Raw genomic sequence first — 17,589 nt, forward strand, 5'->3', positions numbered from 1 at the left:
CTTTATTGTCTTGACACTCAGGCTTCATGCCTGTTTGAAACGCTATTGTGATTTAATTTTGTCTCGAATTTCTGTTGGTCTCCACTGCTTCGACTTTATGTTTAATGTTGAAAATTTTTACGTAATTTAACGTGGAAAGTAACCGTTCAAACATCTTTTGGCCAACCTTTAAAATAATGTGTGTTTAATTTTTTCTTGCCTTCAACCGCACTGCAGGATATAAATTTGATTTGTATGTTATTCGCTTTGAGGATGCGCATTGTCATGGTGCGCGATACGTCAGTGAAGCAATAAATCAACCTGTTTGTCGTTGCTTTCACTTTCATCAGATGATCGTTGCAGCTAGTACTAGAAACGATAATTGTCCTGATGAACACCCAAACTTTTCAGTATGCATGTCTAATTAACTCAATCCATTAAAAATGTTTTTCATGTTAAAAATTCTACGTTAATTCTTTTGGCTACACTTCACACCCGTTCAAGCATTTTTTGGAAGATTTTGTAATTGCAAATTTGCTGTATTGAATTAATACTTCTATACCTTCCCCTCAAAATAGTGGTGGGATGGGGCAGCGGATGCGTTGGCTTTCAATAATGCAAACCTGGTTCAACACCCACTTAAGCTGATGGTTAATAAACAACGCTCACATTCACATCTACCTAAGGTGCAATAAATTGGGTGGACATAGTTACTAAAGAAAAGGCGAACTGGTCACCCTGCTCTCATTAGTGCTGAAGGTTTTGTGTGATAGTCTTATCTTCTCATTCCCGAATCCCAGTAACTGAGTAGGCTATGGGACCACTATCTCTAAATACGATTTACTGACAACGTTTTTATTCTTTTTTCCAGGGTCGTTTATTTAAACCCTCCAAGCATTCGTCGTCATCTCGTGGTGGTTCCTCGATAACCTCACCAGTCCACAAATCATCGGGTAAGTTAGCATGACCGACTTTTTCATTTTCGTCATCAAATTTTTTTAATTCTAACGCACGCTTTCACATTTTCGATTTCCTCTCGCAGTGCTGCTCCCTCCACCAATCACCGGAAGCAACCCCTCAATTGCAGCTGTTATGCCGAAAAGCCAGCATTGCTATTCCCTCATATCGGGTCACTTTGATGAGGTTAGAAGATCTCGTTTGTCATTCGCTGCTTTTAACGCCAGTAAACGTTTAGAAGCATCAATCAGTTCAGTACTTGCTTTCACATGTAAAAAATGATGCAAGTTGTTTTTTGATCATCATTATCCTTATCTACATTCAGTTTTTTTCGTACTGATGGAAGTAGCCGATTATTTTTTGGAGCGATTTTTTTCACTACTTTTTCTCCATTTAATTATGTCCATCGCATCTTCCTCCTTCACTCCGACCTTGTCTACTTTATCCTCCAATGTCATGTCGAGAATATTTCCTCTCTCTTTTTTTAGCACTCCCTACTTGATGCCATTATCAGCCTATTTATATTTGAAGTGGCTATTTTTACACACTAGTTACAGCAGTTGCGATCATGCCATAGTTTCGTGGCAAGTGTTGCCATGATTAAGGTTGAGGTTAAGGTTTTATTTAAGGTTAAGTTAGGGTCAAGGTTTTGTTCTCTGCCCAGGATTTCAAGATTTCTCGCATCACAAGTTTTTGTTATCAATGGCTTGAAACCTCTCTCAAATTAGGGTGGAATTCCTTCTATTCTATCCTTCACTTTCATTGGAAATATAGCTACATCCATTAATATTGCATTATTCTTTTTCAGCTTTGCGCATTTGTCTTGTCCTACCGCACCTCAAGGAACCTTCTCGTCCAACATTCCATCATGATGCTGCTTCCACGTCTTGTGATTTTCAATCCTGAACGATTTATTTCAACCTACCTTGAGGAGGCAATGAAGATTCTCTTCACTTGCGTTAAAAAGGTGCGATGCGAATCACAGTGTAATGTTCTTTAACGCAGTTATGATGCATCGTACATCAATTACGCAGATTACTAAATTTGCATTATTATCAAAGATGTCTATGAAACGAAAGGTCCCTTCCGAAATTTTTCAAAAAGCCGATAGAGTTTTGTGTAACATCGGGTTAGAGATCGGAAGTTAGAGACCGTGCTCGTTGAAATAGAGATGTGTTTTGATGAACAAAATGGCTAACTTTTGCATCGGTTCGAAAATTGCCGAAAACGACTGAAGACATCCAAACGTTCTTCAATTCACAATTAAACACCGACACCAAAAGATGTTTCCTTTCTAACTTCACAGCCTTGCTTCTGTATTATCATCATCCAAATTCGGTTTCATCCGCTCTAGTGGAGGTGGTCAACTTCCAAAAGTAGCTTCTCGTAAAGTAATGTGGATTGCTTTTCAGGAGAAAGATCGCGCCATTGCTTTCAATTCTATTGGCTTGATGGCACTGTCTGTTCGTGACGCAATTAATCCTTATACTGCGAGGATATTTGAATTCATAAAGCAATGTTTGCCAGTGAAGGAATCCAACAGCAAGTGGGTTCTTTCTAATTTTTTTCTCTCTTTAATTTCAACGTCATATGACAAGTATCACCACTCACCAGCGGATTCAAAATATTTTTATTTGAACATGCACGAACAAAAAACCGTTGTAAAAGTTTAAAAACTATTGTTTTCTTAATGAATGGACTACGCTCCGAAATTGATGTTTGAAGCTGTCAATTTTTATTAAAGTGTTGTATCATGTTTTGCAGAAAACAAAAAAATTTTCTTCCTGAGTCCCCGATTGTCAAATCTGTTTTCAATTGTATTTCAATGCTGGCCAGATCGGGCTCAGCTGAGACCATACAGTATATTCAGGATGATTTGTTGCAGCTCATGTTCAATGTTGGACTTAAGTAAGTATGACTTTAATCAACCACTTTTTGTTCTTTGTATAAAATTTTAACGGCAGTATTAATTAAAATCCGGCAGTTATTGTCACAATACTTTCAATGATAGCTGTCCCTACAATGCAAAGTTCTTAGTTTATGGATTTCTGTCTGTCTTGGATTTTACGTCAAGTTTTCATCAAAGTTGGCCGCCCGCCTCAAAATATCGCGATTCCATTGCAGTTCTTCTTACAGCAAAATTCAAGATATGTTACAAACCAAGGAGCAAAATGGTTGGAACGCCTAGTTAATCTGATTAAAAAATAAAGAGCTCAAACTGCAGATGGGCCTACCAAACTTATGTTCAGCAAACGTTTCGAAACTATACTGTCTTCGTTTATGGCACTGAAGATGATGACAGTATAGTTTTTCGAAACATTTGCTGAACATAAGTTTGGTAGGCCTATCTGCAGTTTGAGCTCTTTATTTTTTGATTAAGTTACAAGCCATTTCATGAAAATTGAATGGACCTGTCTGCATTAGACTATCGTATTGATGTGTTGCCTAGCTTTGACGTCTTCAGTAAATCTCGTTGTCTGACAAGGAAATATTTTTAGCGGTGCGTTGATGCAAGCACTCCATGACCTTAATCTGGCAGTACCAGTCTTGCGACATTCCATTCATAGCGGATTGATTCGTATGTTGTCTTCAGTGTTGTTACCAAAGAGCTTAGCTGCTGGCGAGCAAACTTCAGGTATATCACTTTCATAAATCACTTTAATCCCTAAGTGAAAAGTTTCGTATGGCATTTCCTGGCGAAGCTCGTTGTCTTTAAACCAGTTTTTAAATGGATTTCCGCGTTGGTAAGCTGTGTTGAAAGTTCAAACCACCGGGTAGTGCAGTCCATGGACAGTCTAAAATTAAATGATCAACAGTTTGCTTGTTTTTTCGCAATCTGTTTAATCATCAAGTGTAGAACAGGAAGCAGAAAATTATCTTAAAATTTAATCTTCAGTTGGCAGCTTCGACTCTTCAGACGTGTCCACCATCATCCTTGCTCTTCAAACTCTGGCAACGTTTCAATTCTTCATCAATCACCCCCAGTCTCGTCGATCCAAGCTCCCGCCCTCCCCCTTCTTGGAGTATTGCACCGAATGCTCCACTCCTAAATATTTAAACCACGAGAACGTTGACGTCCGGTTAAATGCTGTTGCCATGGTCATATCATTGATGCGGCCTTCCATACCGGCTCCCTGCACATCGGCCAATCAAACAGTGGTATGACAACATGCTAGCTACTGCTCTTTTTATAGCTTCTTGCTATTATATTTTGGAATGATATTGTTTTGTCACGATCGTTTTTCATAGAAAAGTTCATCGATTATGGCTAAAGAAGTGACCCCAGCTTGCAAAAATGTCCTTTTTTCGTGGTTTGATCGTCACCTGACGATGCAACGATGTACAATGCATTGCACGAAACAAAATGCTGAAGCAACTTCACAGGCACGTAATGTTGCATTATAGCTGCTTCAATCCTAACCATTTGGATGACTGGGTTCCATTCTCCACCGGGACCTCGTTTTTTCACCGCGATTGCATTTCATAAATGAAGGATTTGCACTTTTCTTTGTATTTGCACGTGCTTTGTGAAGGATAGAAGAGCATTCATCAGTTTCAAAACATACATTTTGGCTTTAGGCTTCGCATAGCTACCTAGACATAGCATTGGCTGTCTCCTGGAAGCTATGATGTTTCTTTTGTACTCTGCTCCATGTAAATATGGGAAGCGGCTTTTACATGACCGAATACTTATCGCTTTTATGCTTGCTGATTGCATCCAACAGCCTAACACACGTTTTTCATCGCTGCTTACATTCTTTCAGGTCTACCCTGTACTTTCCCCGAAACTTGTTAAAATCGTCGAGAGCATTCTTAACTTGGCTATCAGTGATTCAAGTAAGTATTTGTCCATCAACATTAGATTTAACAAGGTTTTTATTTTCACTTCGCAGGTCAGCAATAAAGTAGCTATAATAATTTGCTCTGAATTGAAAGCAAACCTTTGTAGCTTGTCACATTCTTGACATAAAAAACCCTCAAAGATGGTTTTATTGTGGCCGTGGCTGTTGACGTTTTGATGGTTCTTGAATTGTGTAGATATTCTTGAGAATGAAGCTACCTAGCAGCGAAAGCTTCGAATGATGCAGCAACAAAAGTTATTTTTTACTATCATTTATCTTGTTTGTGTACGTAAAATATTAACACACAGTTTGCTACTTACCATTGGGTATTTTTGGTTTACACAAATCTTTTTACTTTGCGATAAGTTAGTGCTTTTAGTTTACCCTCTTTATGTTTTTTTTTGTCTGCCCAGTGCTTTTATTGTTCTATGCTAAGACTGCGTTATGACGATTCTAAAGAAGTCTCACTGAGTCTAGCCAGCAAAAACCGCTCATTTTTATTTGGTAAAGTTTTACCAACGTTGAGTTCGTCAGACGTAGTTGGTGGTGGATTTTCTTTATACAATGCACCGCTGAACACGTTCGAATTTGTTCTGTGATTGTTTTTGTCAAAACTTACTTGTTTTGTAGTCAATCAGCTGCTTGTAGTGCGGAAAAATACTTATTTTCCAATCTCACTTTTTTGATCCAAATCTTTTTCATCAGATAAGCAAGTCAGACTGCGTGTGCTGGAGCTCCTTGACGATCGATTCGACTGCTACCTTGTATTGGTGAATATAAAAAACCTCTCTAGACCTCTATTCGCTTGTGCTGTGTAATTGCGCTACCAACGTTATGTGATTGATTCAAGAACCTAAGTTTTCATTACGTAGAAAATAGATTGAACTACGACGAAGAAAATAAGTTTTTACTTTTAAAGGAAATTTCCCCGAACCTTAATTCCTTTACGATTTGAAAGGTTTAATTCGGAGATAAACATCTTCATTTTTTTCAATGTTTCCCAATTTAGTCGGAAAACTTGAACCTCCTCTTTGTCGCTTTACACGACGAATCCTTTGCTGTGCAAGAGATGGCGATCCAAACTATTGGGCGATTATGTGAGCTTAATCCTGCGTATGTCATGCCAATGCTGAGGAAAACACATATCCAGGTACAGTCATGGCCACCTAGAAATACGGCTTGGTGTATCAAAGACTAAACTTAAAGGTTTTACTCACTATTGCTTAAAATTAAAAACTGACGGAAATTTAAAAAATCACGTTTTTTTTACTGCCTCTCCCTGACGTCACAAGCTGTGATGACGTCACCAAACTGTGATAACATCATTGATTTTATAACATAAGAAATTAATGTTGAAAATGTCACAGATTCGGCCAATCTTCACTGTGGAGCACTGTTTTATAGTTATTGGGTTTTGTTTTTATTTCGGTCTTTTTTACTTTTATCCCCTCTGAGTAGGAAAAGTTTTGGTAAAAGTTTTACTTTTGACTGAAAATTATCGAAAGTATCGAGCCAATAGTGCATCTTCTTTTTGCGTTTGAGGCCGCCGCAGGTCATGTTATATCCAGGCACAGCAGTCAATAGATTGTGTGTTCATTGAGCGTTGTTAGGTCCACATGTCTATCCTGGGGTCGGTATACAGGACATTAGTAGATAATGCGGCACGCATTCTAAAGGTCTGATTTACATGCACAAGATGGTGAGTCGACAAGGCCCCATTAGAACATGTAGCTACTGAAACGGCCTACTCCAGTTCGCAAGCGATTGAGCTTCACCGCTACAGTGCATAAAAATTTGTTAAATGAACAATTTTTTATTTTTTAGCTTATGGCCGAGATTGAATACAGCGGTATTGGAAAAAATAAACTTCAAGCAGCCAAGTTGATCGGCCATTTTGCTAGAAATGCTCCAACAGTTATGAAAGCTTACGTCGTTTCAACAATGATGGTAAGTTCAATGTTGCTTGTCTTCTATGTAGCAGGCGTGAGTTCAATTCCTGTTATTATAAAAATACGTTTTAGTTTAGTCTTGTTAGACGTTGTGGTTGGCTATCTGGTAGTAGTAGTCCATTTTTAATACCGTGATGTCCCCGTTACCGAGGTTGGCCGGATTCACCTCCAAGTGCCGCAATTGCCTTCACACCCAGCCTCTATCTGGAATATTCCTTTACCATCAGTACACCTCTAATTACAAAAAAAAGAATAGTTACATATAGATGTTTGCTTTTTTACGTTTTGTTGACGTTTCGAACAAAATGTTGGTGCACATCTTCAGGTTTCCTGTGAGGTGTACAGAAACATGTTCCTTTTTTTTTTTATTTCGAAATCATTATTGCGTGTCTCCGTATTCAAATGAGCACCCAAACCATCAATTGCAGGAAGTTTAACTATCAAAGTAGCTCACAACACTGAATAAAAAAATGAAGCTTTTGTCATTACTGTCTTGTTATTTATAAATTGTCTTGTCATTAACGCCTCACTTGTTATCTGAAGACGTTGATCTCCAAGCTAAAGGATGAAGAACAAACCTCGTCAGTGTCTGTTGGCATCATGCGTGCCATCGGTGATTTGGCTGAGGTTGGAGGCCCGGATGTTAACATCGTTCTTGAGCAACTCATGCCGATAATTCTCTCCATGCTTCAAACAATATCTTGCTTCGCAAAACGAGAGGTAACTTTTAGTCAACAGTTTTTTAATAAATATGTTATATATATCAAGCTCAATTTAATCCGATGTGGTTGCGGAGAAAACTAGGACTTAGGAGCAGACGGAAAATTTTGCTTGCGTAAGTTCAAGGTTTCTGATTGTGTTTGGTCTGTTTGGGCTTCTCAAGATTTCCGTCGGCGCAAATGACATCAAGCTTAGCTATATGTCGTTTTATATCAAGCTGGAATAAGAGTCAGCCTTTTAACTAAATCCAACTCCGGACATGCCAAAATCCTTCCTACTCCACGAACCCGACTCTCCAGCCCTGAAAATTCCTTAAAGTGCCTCTGACAGAAAAATAAATTTGCTAAATTTACCTAAGATACTAAAGAGATGACACTAACAAACTTCCCTGACCAACAAATCGTAAAAAATATCAACATGCTACTAAGTTACACGCTTGCAAACTTTCGTTCACTTTTGGCAAATCTGGCACTCATTCAATTGCGAAAATAAAAACGGCAACTTCGCTGTGACGTCACCATGGGTGGGAAGGATACATTCTTTCTCTGTGGTGAGTTGGTAAGGTATGGTACGACTGCTCCAAAACGTCAATGTGTGGGGCTCTATTGGTCTAAAGCATGTCCAAAATGAGAATTACCGAAATGAAAAAGTCAACTTATTATTACTATCAGGTTTAGACCAAATAGATTGAGTTTATTTTTATCAAACAGCATCTCAATTCAATTGAAATTGCAGTTTTTCTAAACTCTTGGAGGGCTACAATTTGGATAATTTTTTATTTGTCCTAATCTGGCTATAGCCATTTGCAGTGTAACAGCAGTATCTCACAGACAGTACTCTTAATTTATGGCTGAGGTAATGCCTGGAAATTGCTGTTTATGTGACAGAGTCAGTGACAAAGACGTGTGCTATCTTTTCATGCTTTCAAACAAAACAAGGTGCTGAGAAGAAAATAGTCAAAGTTTTCTTCAAGTGTTCGAAAGTGGGATGGACCATACAAAACTAGTCGTATATGTTCTCTTCACTTCAATGGAGATAATTTTGTTAACACCACCAACCCGATTTGGATCTTCTCAGCAATGAGTGGCGTGCTGGGAACTGTATGTGGTGCGTTCGCCACAAGTACGAGTCTATGTCCCAGCCCAATGAATGTGTATGTTGCCATGAAGTGCCACAGACGAAAGAACTTTTGAAGAAAGACGCATCTAGCTGTGTTACCAATTTGACCAATTTTGAGGCACACTTACATCCTGCAGTTCTGAGGACTTTTTTTATGAGGAGCAGGAAGAACTGGAGAAAAAGCAATAAACCGAAAGGAGAAAACGAAGACCTATCAAAAGAGTAAGGATGCTACATTAGGCTAAAAATACCCTCAACGCTAAAGAATGCACACTAAACGAAGTGATTTTATTTCCTTGCAGGCAGTATCGGCAATTAGTCGCTTACAGGCATGTATTGGAGTGGATACTACAAGGTGGTGCTCTCGGAAGCAACAATCGGATTGTGCTGCCGTCATGCATTGTTTGGCGAATCCGAAACAATTTTCAAGTCCAGATGGCGTTACACCGGATTTCAATAGCCAACTGAAGGCACATTATGAGAGAGAGAGAGAGAACTTTTATTTATTTATGAATAGTGATGACTGATGATGAATTAAATATGAATGATGATTCGTACGATTTCTTCATTTTTCACTTCAAGTATATTTTAGGTTTTGTAGGAACATATCCAGTACAGTTTTATTAAACTGCAAAAAACATAAATTTTCGAAAAAAGCAACCGCTTGTACCAAGTCTGACCAAACTGTGATCCACCAATTACATCTAAAAAGCATTTGTTTTATTCGTCGCTAGCGACGCCCACCCACGATGACGTAACACCACCAAAGTCGTCCCAGAGCAGTGAAATATGGAGTTTCGCCTGTGGTGGCGCTGCGGAACTGTCGTTTTGGATAAATTTTGCCCTAACCAGTCGAGCTTCGAGGTTAAGATTAAAAACTTCGCTAAGCATAATTCCGCGCTAGAAAATGCGTAGATAAGTTACTATACTTGGGTCCAACCTGTCAGGGGCACTTTAAGGAAAAGACCATTGAATATACTCATCATAATAAATTCGGCTTTAAAAAATTTCCTTCACAAATTTTACTTTAAGCTAGTTTCTAACTTCAATTAGATTTACATAGAACTATTAATTATAGAAAAATTAGCCCTACCTAGTTTCTTTTCATGAAAAATAAAACATCCTCACCATAACTTAGAAGCAATTCCTTGAACCAAAGTTGACAGGCTTCTTTGTGGAGCACTGAGCACTTTGGTTTATCTGTTTCAGGTACATTACCTCATCTGTTAGGTCTTTCTCGTATTTTCTTTCTTGTCTGGTTGTTTTTTTAAATCTCTGATCGATACAACTCTAATCAACTCTGCAGGTGGCGTTGATCACATTAGGAAAAGTTGTGGAAAGCACCGGATATGTCGTCACCCCTTATTACAAGTCACCCCAACTGCTTGAAATTTTGCTTGGTTTCCTCAAAACGGAACAGAGCTTGATTTTCCGTAAAGAGGTAAAAGTCCAAATGGAAACAAAAGAGCCTGGAATTTAGAAACTAAATTCGTATTTAATAAAAGCGTTTTGCAGAAAGTATTCTGTTTTCATCTTTCGTGCAATTGAATTTCAGCAGCAGCTTTTCGTTGAAGATGAAAGCAGCATAGTTCCCGAAACGTTTGTTCACCACTTGTGCAACAACCATTTTGCTCGTAAATCTGCTTGTAATTTCTTGCCATCTGCTTCACAATAAACTCAAGATTCTTCTGTTGAGCGTAAAATTGTGCCTGACAATTTTTGTTGTTGTTGTAATTCTCGGACATTTTGTGATTATATTTCTAACTTACATTGCATTTTCTACAACCAGGTTATGAAGGTTTTAGGCTTAATCGGTACTTTGGACCCCTACAAGCACAAGATGAATCAAGGTAGCATAGAGGATGGGTCGGTTGGAGGCCACGAGAGGAGGGTTAAGAAAGACTTAAGTAAGGACTTGAAGGTTTAATATGTTCAATAATCATCTTGGTTTTTACGGTCTTGCTGTGACATTTTGGGTTCAAACAGCTTATCCAAGCCCTTAACGTTCCGCCAGTTGAGTTGAGGCTATAGCATGACGACATTCATATAATATGCAAAAATCATTGCTGGAAAATTGAAACACGCTTAATTTATGTTTTGAACATTCGCCTTTTTGACACAGCAAAAGTTGTTCTGTATTGAAAAACTTCTCTCGGAAGTTGACATAAAAATACATTTTTAAGAATTTCAACAGTATTTTTCGCGGAAAGATTGAGTTTTTTTAACTGAAATTTCAACTTAAAGTAAAGTCTGTCTGAAAGTAAAGACAACCGTCTACCCCATAACATGCCACGTTGGATTAAATTTGGTTGATAACAATCAATGTACAGTTGTACACAGGCCGTGCAAGCTTCAAGTTTGACTGGTGACCGAGCAGCTAGGATTGATAGTAGTCAGAATCGCTGGTAAAGTTGCCAGCCTGAGTAGTAGTAACATCATTTTTGTGTGTGTGTTTTTTTTTTGGCTACTTTTGTTCTAGTGTTATCGTGTAATTTTTTAACTATAGTTTGGCACTTGTGCTTTAAATTTGAAAAGCACTTGGCAGCATTGCCAAACGAAAAAAATATTTTATCATGTTTTCAAAGTGTAACTAAGAATCTTGCAGTGATTTGAGATTTATTGATCACACTTTTGGCAATTTGGTTTCTCATAATGATCATTTTAATGAGATATAAAGTACGTTTAGCCCAATTCGACATCGAAATATTGTTAGCCTCCAGTCGTTATTATAAGCAGGTTAGCACGTTGGTAAGACCTGTATGCATTGGTCGCTATATCTTGACTTAACGACTAATTATTTTCAAGATTTTAACGTCAGCGAAATGTTGGTGTCGATCGGAACAACATCAGAAGAGTTTTATCCTGCTGTTGCCATAGCAACCTTGATGAAAGTTTTGAAAGATCCTCTTCTTTCATCTCATCACAAAGCCGTTGTGCAGGTAATGCCATTGATTCAAACCACCTACGCAAACAGTGTTGCCAAATGCATCATTATTGTTCTTTCAAATTTAACTTCTTTTTTTTGCAGGCCGTCATCTACATGTTCCAGTCACTTGGTGTAAAATGTGTTCCGTATTTACCTGATATTATTCCCACATACCTGTCGACTATACAAACCTGCGATCCATCTATTAAAGAGGTATGTAGCTAACCTTAGCGAGCTCTCGTAAGCCTGTTGAATCATCTTATGACGCCCTTGGGAACGTCCAAAACGTTATATAGAGTTGGGCTCATAGAGAAGGGAATCAAAAGTAAAAATGTTGCGTCGTATAATAATTTGATCAGCTCAACAAATTAAACTTTGCACTTTTTACAGCATACTGTAGGGATAATTTACTCCACTTTTTTCTTCCAGGCTTAATCTTCAAAATAGCTGCAGTTTTTTTTACCGCGGTCCAAACACTAATGTTGTTTTGACATTCTAGAATTTTTATTTTGACAAGACATTTTTATTTTAATTTCGAAATAATTTCTCTATCATTTACTTCGAATTTTGTTTGGTGAGCTGATTGTGGTTAGGTTTGATCAAAACTAAGTATTTTTTTTTCACATTTTGCAGTTTCTTTTCAAAAATTTGGGTGTGATCATTTCCACTGTGAAGCAGCACATACGTGGCTATATGGATGGGATATTTGCTGTGATAAAGGTAAGAAATGGTTTTGGTATACTGTATACAAAATGCATAAATCAAACAGTACAACTGCTGCTTATTACAAACAAAAGTTTAACCCTTTCGCTACCAAGGTCCCATTATTCATATTTTTTACCGTTTTTCTTACTGATGATTTGTTTGCAGGAGTATTGGAGCATGGGAAGCACCATGCAAAGCACACTGATATCTCTCACAGAAAAAATTGCTGCCGCGCTTGCTTCGGAATTCAAGTTGTATTTGCCCCAAATAATACCTCACGTTTTGAGAATATTCATGTACGACGATAGCCCAGGAAAGACCGTTACTCTTGAGGTAAAATATACGAGTTGAACAACTTGTCATTACTTTAAGAATTTAAAGAAAAGTTAGGATTGTCTAATTTAATTTGGGTTACAACCGTGTCCTTAAAAAGATTAAGTTAAGAAATATTTTAGCCAAATAGAGAATCCAAGTTCGCTTTTTATTTGCAATCGATTTTAGCCTTCAGTTCTGAAGGCTTGTGCACAATGTCCAGGCAATCTATTTTCCTAGGCCACAGTTACAACTTCTGATGTCGTTTGCAGCTGCTTCATGCTTTGGAGGTGTTTGGAATTAATTTGGACGATTACAGCCATATGCTGCTGCCTCCAATGATGCAGCAATTGAGAGCAGTGGAAACCCCAACCAACATTAAAAAGTAAGTTTTTTGAAATAAAATGTCGGTGACATTGTTTTTAGTAGTTAGTTTTCCAATAAACTAAAATATTTTCAAACCACTTGAAATCAACCACATGTTGAATACTTTTTCACATAAAAAGATAGTTTGGCTACACTCAATAACGCTTTCTGTATACTCTTTATGATTTTAATATTCCAGCCCGTAAAAGGTACCATTTTTGCATCGTTTCGACATATAGCGATTTTAAAACTATGCGAAATGGCAACTTTTACTGGCGGGGATATTGTGCAAGGAAAACTTCAGTGATTTCTTCAGTCACTTTCACATCTAAGACAGAAATAAATCTACTTTTGCTGTTTAGCGCATTGCTGGTGACACTTTGTACGCTATGTGATTGCATCGATCTTCGCGAACACATGTCCCAGATAGTTCACCCTCTCGCTTACGTCCTTGACAATTATCCGGACTTACAGGCCCAGGCGATGCAGACGCTGTGTGCGGCTGTTAAGCAATTTGGATTCAGGTAACATGTTGAAGGGATAATTTCCACGTTGCTTTATTCATATCTTACCCTGTGCGGGTGTTCTACTCTAAATCGTTTTTTTTTTACTTATTTAGGTTTACTCCTTATGTCCCAAAGATAGATGCCATCATGCAAAAGAATCGGATATCGCATTTTGTATATGAAGCACTGATCGCCCTGACAACAAAGGTGATGGAAATTCCAATTTAGCTCTATCTTTTATTTCCCTTTTTTTATTAGGTCACTTTTTCAAATAGCTGATGATGTTGACGTTTTAATATTGGTGTTGTAAGCGTGGTCACTGCTCCACAGGGAGCCCCCAGCGACGACAGTGATGCATTTCTATGGCGTGGATTGGAGAAACTGGACAAGAACGACCTGACTAACACCGAGACTTCAGCTGCAAACAAACCTCATGTGCACACAAGGAACTTGCAAAAGGTAACCTAAATCAATGTGGCTTCAGCATTGACGTTGACGACAAATTTAAATGACGTTTTGGAAGTTTGGCAGCGCATTTATTCAGCATTGGATTGTATTGGAGAAGTAAAAATTGTCTGTCTTTCAAATGTTGGAAATTTGTTGCAGCTGCGCTGCTATTTTTTGGGTAAGTTTTAACATCTACACCTCATGAGGGTAGGAATGTTCAAAGGTACATATAATGTGGTACTTGGTTTGTTTCTTTGCACCATACTGACAAACACAAAAGGTGTTATGCTGCTGTGCAGTACAATCAGCAACGACCATGTCTTCATCACAACGTCTTACTTCAGCCCTGCTCCAGTTTGAACCGGTTTAGAATGGCTCAGTGCTGGATGCAGAAAGGTTTAGCAGGGAAGATAAATTTTAATTTTTTACAAGGATGGTGATTTTACGTGAAATAATAACCTGGCCACAGAATCTTTTCGCTGAAACGTGACTTAACATTTTGCATCAGAAATTTACCATCACCATTTTTTCCAGGCGTGGACAGTCACCCGGAGAGTTTCGAAAGATGACTGGATGGAATGGTTACGTCATCTCAGCGTTGAGCTACTCAAAGGATCTCCTTCGCTGGCGTTGAAAGCTTGTGGAGCGCTGGCTAAAACGTACACACCGCTTGCTAGGTATGTGGCAATTGTGGCATGCATGGACAGTGCAATGATGTGATGACCTCCATGAAAAAAATTGACCTCTGCTGGGATCAATATGTCTATTCCTAACGCTTAAGACATCACAGCGGAAAAATGCTTCGATTCTGTTCCACACATACCGGGATACAATATGTCCAAAAGTTAAATTTTCATCTATTTTCAACTAAACAAATATAATTTTTGTCAACTTTTCTGCGCAGACATCTTTTCAATGCTGCATTTCTTTCTTGCTGGAGCGAGTTGGATGAAGGGCAGCAAGATGAGCTGGTTGGTTGCATCGAGCAAGCTCTGAGCGCTCCAGATTTACCCCCTGAGGTCACCCACACGCTTCTCAACCTTGCAGAGTTTATGGAGCACACTGATAAAGTAATAAAAACGTTTATTTTATTTCATAGAACGAAAGTATCATGTGAAAGTAAAAAGAATAATAATGAAAGTATCATGTAAAAGTTCAAAGAAAATTCAATGAAAGTATCATGAATCGTGAAAACAGAACAGACATGGTTTGTCCGAATTTTGTGGTACTTACCTTTATGGACTTAAAGAACAGAAGGACAAGTAATATAATCTACCCTTTTTGTTTCAAACATGTCAGCAAGTATCCTGTCAAATGATAACTGCTTTTGCCACCTGCCACGCACGGCCATGTAGAATTATTTGTGCTCTTGTACCAATATTGCTTCTATGATTTAATAATCTAGACTTGTATGGGTTTGATTTACGCGTGGTAATACGAAATTTTAGTATTGCCAGATGGTGCCTTGAAGTCGATTTGCAATAAAAAAAATATTGAAATAAACTTGAGTTTGGAGAGCTTGTGAGGCAGCTGTGGAAAAACTGATTTGGCGGCGTCTGGCAACACTAATTTCCCTAGTACAGTAACAAGAAATTCAGTTATTTTTAATTGAAAAAGAACGCGCTTCCGATGGGCGATGACAATGGAGTCGCCTTGCTAGGCGAAACTGCAGCCAGGTGCCGTGCTTTTGCTAAAGCTCTCCACTACAAAGAGCTTGAGTTTCACAAGAATCCCAACGATCAAGTGATTGGAGATCTCATCAAGTAAGAGTTTTTGTTTATAAATGGATCCAAGCCAGCCCAACATAACCAGAGTTTTTTCTAGCAAGTATCACAAAGGCTATTGCTACAACGCACTATTTTTTAAACTACTATATGATTTTCAACATTTTCGGCTAAAGATGATTGATCATAATATAAAAAGTAGATTCTTGTTTTGAAGCCATCTATTGCAACAGTTGATAATGCTGATGTTTTCCTAGCATGAGCTGTGATATCTTTGTGCTTGCGAGAAGCGCACAATAAATTACGACTAATGAATGTGAAATTGTGAGATGTCACTGAAAATCATATGAGATCTCACTATGCATAAGCTTTTGCTTCCGCATGGGTCTGTTTTTATGTTTCAATCTTTACTGATATAAATAGATTCAAATTCAAACTTTCGTGCTTGAAAGATCGAATGTACCTTGTTTTGATCGTAATTTTTACCTTCTTGCAGCATCAACAGCAAGCTTGGCCAACCAGAGGCTGCCAACGGAGCTCTGTTGTACCACATCAGCAACAATCAACATCCTAACGTATGCAACTTATTGTGCTGTCTGTGTTGTGTGCGAACGTTCTCCGTCGTTTTCTTGCTTTAATTTGTAATACTGTATTCACTTAAAAGTTATCTTAAACTATTAAGGAAAAACTAACTGACCTTAATACAGCACTGCTTGAGGAACTATTAGTAATAGTTCGGTTTATTTCGTTGGAAAAAAGAACAATAAATAATTAATTATGCTTCAAATGGCATTTGGCTATCGCAATACAGAGCAGAATATAGAAGAACTCACATAATCACGAGATTTTTATTACCGGCACGGCGTGGCAAAGTGAAACATATTGAACATCTGGAGACCGAAAATAAATTTTAAGTTAATAAGAGTTAAGGTTTATTTTCTGTTTAATAAGAGTTTTGAAAAATATCCTAATGGAAAAAAAAGAAGTTTGAAACGTTCAATTGCATCTTTGTAACACTTCCAGCCGCAGCATAACATCAACGTTGAGTGGTATGAAAGGCTGCACAAATGGGAAGACGCAAAGCAAGCTTATCACTTCAAATTGAGGGTTCCACTAGTTGCTGACGGCAAGAGCGAACTGTCGAAAGAAGAGAAATTAGCTGAAAATAAACTCGGCTACATGCGATGTTTGGAGTCGCTGGGCGAATGGTATCTTTAACGTTTTTATAATATTGCATATCATCGTGTTTATCCAAATTATGTCATTAAAGTTATCATGCTTATTGACCGAGATGTTGATATTAGACAATAGACATTATGAGATGAACTTTATCATTCAATTTACAAACGCAGTCCTAAATTTTGTTAAAGTACTTTTAAAAAATTCAGCGTAGTTTTGCCTTAAAACCCTTCAGTTTTTTAGACTAGTGGCATTGCAGTTTACAAGGAAATGCTTCGACAGGACTAACATTGTGTTTTTTTTGTCTTCCAGGGATTCGCTTTACAACTACGCTGAAGAGCAATGGGGTACTTGTGTGGGCGACACGCAACGGAAGATGGCCCGTCTGGCTGCTGCCGCTGCGTGGGGCCTCGGAAAGTGGGCAAGCATGGACGAATATACTTGCATGATACCGAGAGAGCATTACGACGGGTCCTTGTACCGTGCTGTGATCGCCATTCACCGAAATCATTTCGTTCAAGCACAAGAGGTGACGTTTTTAATGTGTCCTACGTCACAACTGCGTAATTAAAAGTGAAAACATAATTTACTTTGACGTCACAATAGCAATTTGAACGAAATTTTATATTGAGTTGTATTTTCTTATAGTGCATCAGTGAAGCTAGAGAAATCCTCGACAGCGAATTGACTGCACTGGCTGGGGAATCACACAGCAGAGCGTATCCGGCTCTTGTCAATTGCCAACTGCTCGCAGAGTTGGAAGAAGTTATTCATTATAAACTGATGCCAGACCGGAGAGCAATCATAAGACAGGCTTGGTGGGACAGACTTCAGGTATGTTCAATTGTTCATGTCAAC

At 38.3% G+C, this 17,589-nt stretch overlaps 1 protein-coding gene across 1 annotated transcript in view; it reads left to right on the forward strand.

Moving 5' to 3' along the window:
- LOC145765043 (serine/threonine-protein kinase mTOR-like) overlaps positions 1-17,589 on the forward strand; it is a 47,738-nt gene that overhangs the window by 13,563 nt on the left and 16,586 nt on the right. The window contains exons 8-36 of the mRNA XM_082576780.1: positions 851-932; positions 1,022-1,122; positions 1,745-1,903; positions 2,349-2,482; positions 2,701-2,844; positions 3,435-3,571; positions 3,833-4,095; positions 4,701-4,773; positions 5,484-5,548; positions 5,788-5,928; positions 6,603-6,725; positions 7,271-7,447; positions 9,873-10,007; positions 10,356-10,473; positions 11,372-11,505; positions 11,595-11,705; positions 12,126-12,212; positions 12,363-12,530; positions 12,782-12,894; positions 13,238-13,399; positions 13,495-13,588; positions 13,712-13,840; positions 14,363-14,505; positions 14,733-14,898; positions 15,446-15,591; positions 16,049-16,127; positions 16,576-16,760; positions 17,044-17,260; positions 17,380-17,565. Of these exons, the coding sequence (XP_082432906.1) occupies positions 851-932; positions 1,022-1,122; positions 1,745-1,903; positions 2,349-2,482; positions 2,701-2,844; positions 3,435-3,571; positions 3,833-4,095; positions 4,701-4,773; positions 5,484-5,548; positions 5,788-5,928; positions 6,603-6,725; positions 7,271-7,447; positions 9,873-10,007; positions 10,356-10,473; positions 11,372-11,505; positions 11,595-11,705; positions 12,126-12,212; positions 12,363-12,530; positions 12,782-12,894; positions 13,238-13,399; positions 13,495-13,588; positions 13,712-13,840; positions 14,363-14,505; positions 14,733-14,898; positions 15,446-15,591; positions 16,049-16,127; positions 16,576-16,760; positions 17,044-17,260; positions 17,380-17,565 (3,972 nt within the window). The remainder of the gene's footprint in view (positions 1-850; positions 933-1,021; positions 1,123-1,744; positions 1,904-2,348; positions 2,483-2,700; positions 2,845-3,434; positions 3,572-3,832; positions 4,096-4,700; positions 4,774-5,483; positions 5,549-5,787; positions 5,929-6,602; positions 6,726-7,270; positions 7,448-9,872; positions 10,008-10,355; positions 10,474-11,371; positions 11,506-11,594; positions 11,706-12,125; positions 12,213-12,362; positions 12,531-12,781; positions 12,895-13,237; positions 13,400-13,494; positions 13,589-13,711; positions 13,841-14,362; positions 14,506-14,732; positions 14,899-15,445; positions 15,592-16,048; positions 16,128-16,575; positions 16,761-17,043; positions 17,261-17,379; positions 17,566-17,589) is intronic.

This window comes from Aplidium turbinatum, chromosome 2 (assembly GCF_918807975.1).
Source record: "Aplidium turbinatum chromosome 2, kaAplTurb1.1, whole genome shotgun sequence".
Lineage (NCBI taxonomy): Eukaryota > Metazoa > Chordata > Ascidiacea > Aplousobranchia > Polyclinidae > Aplidium > Aplidium turbinatum.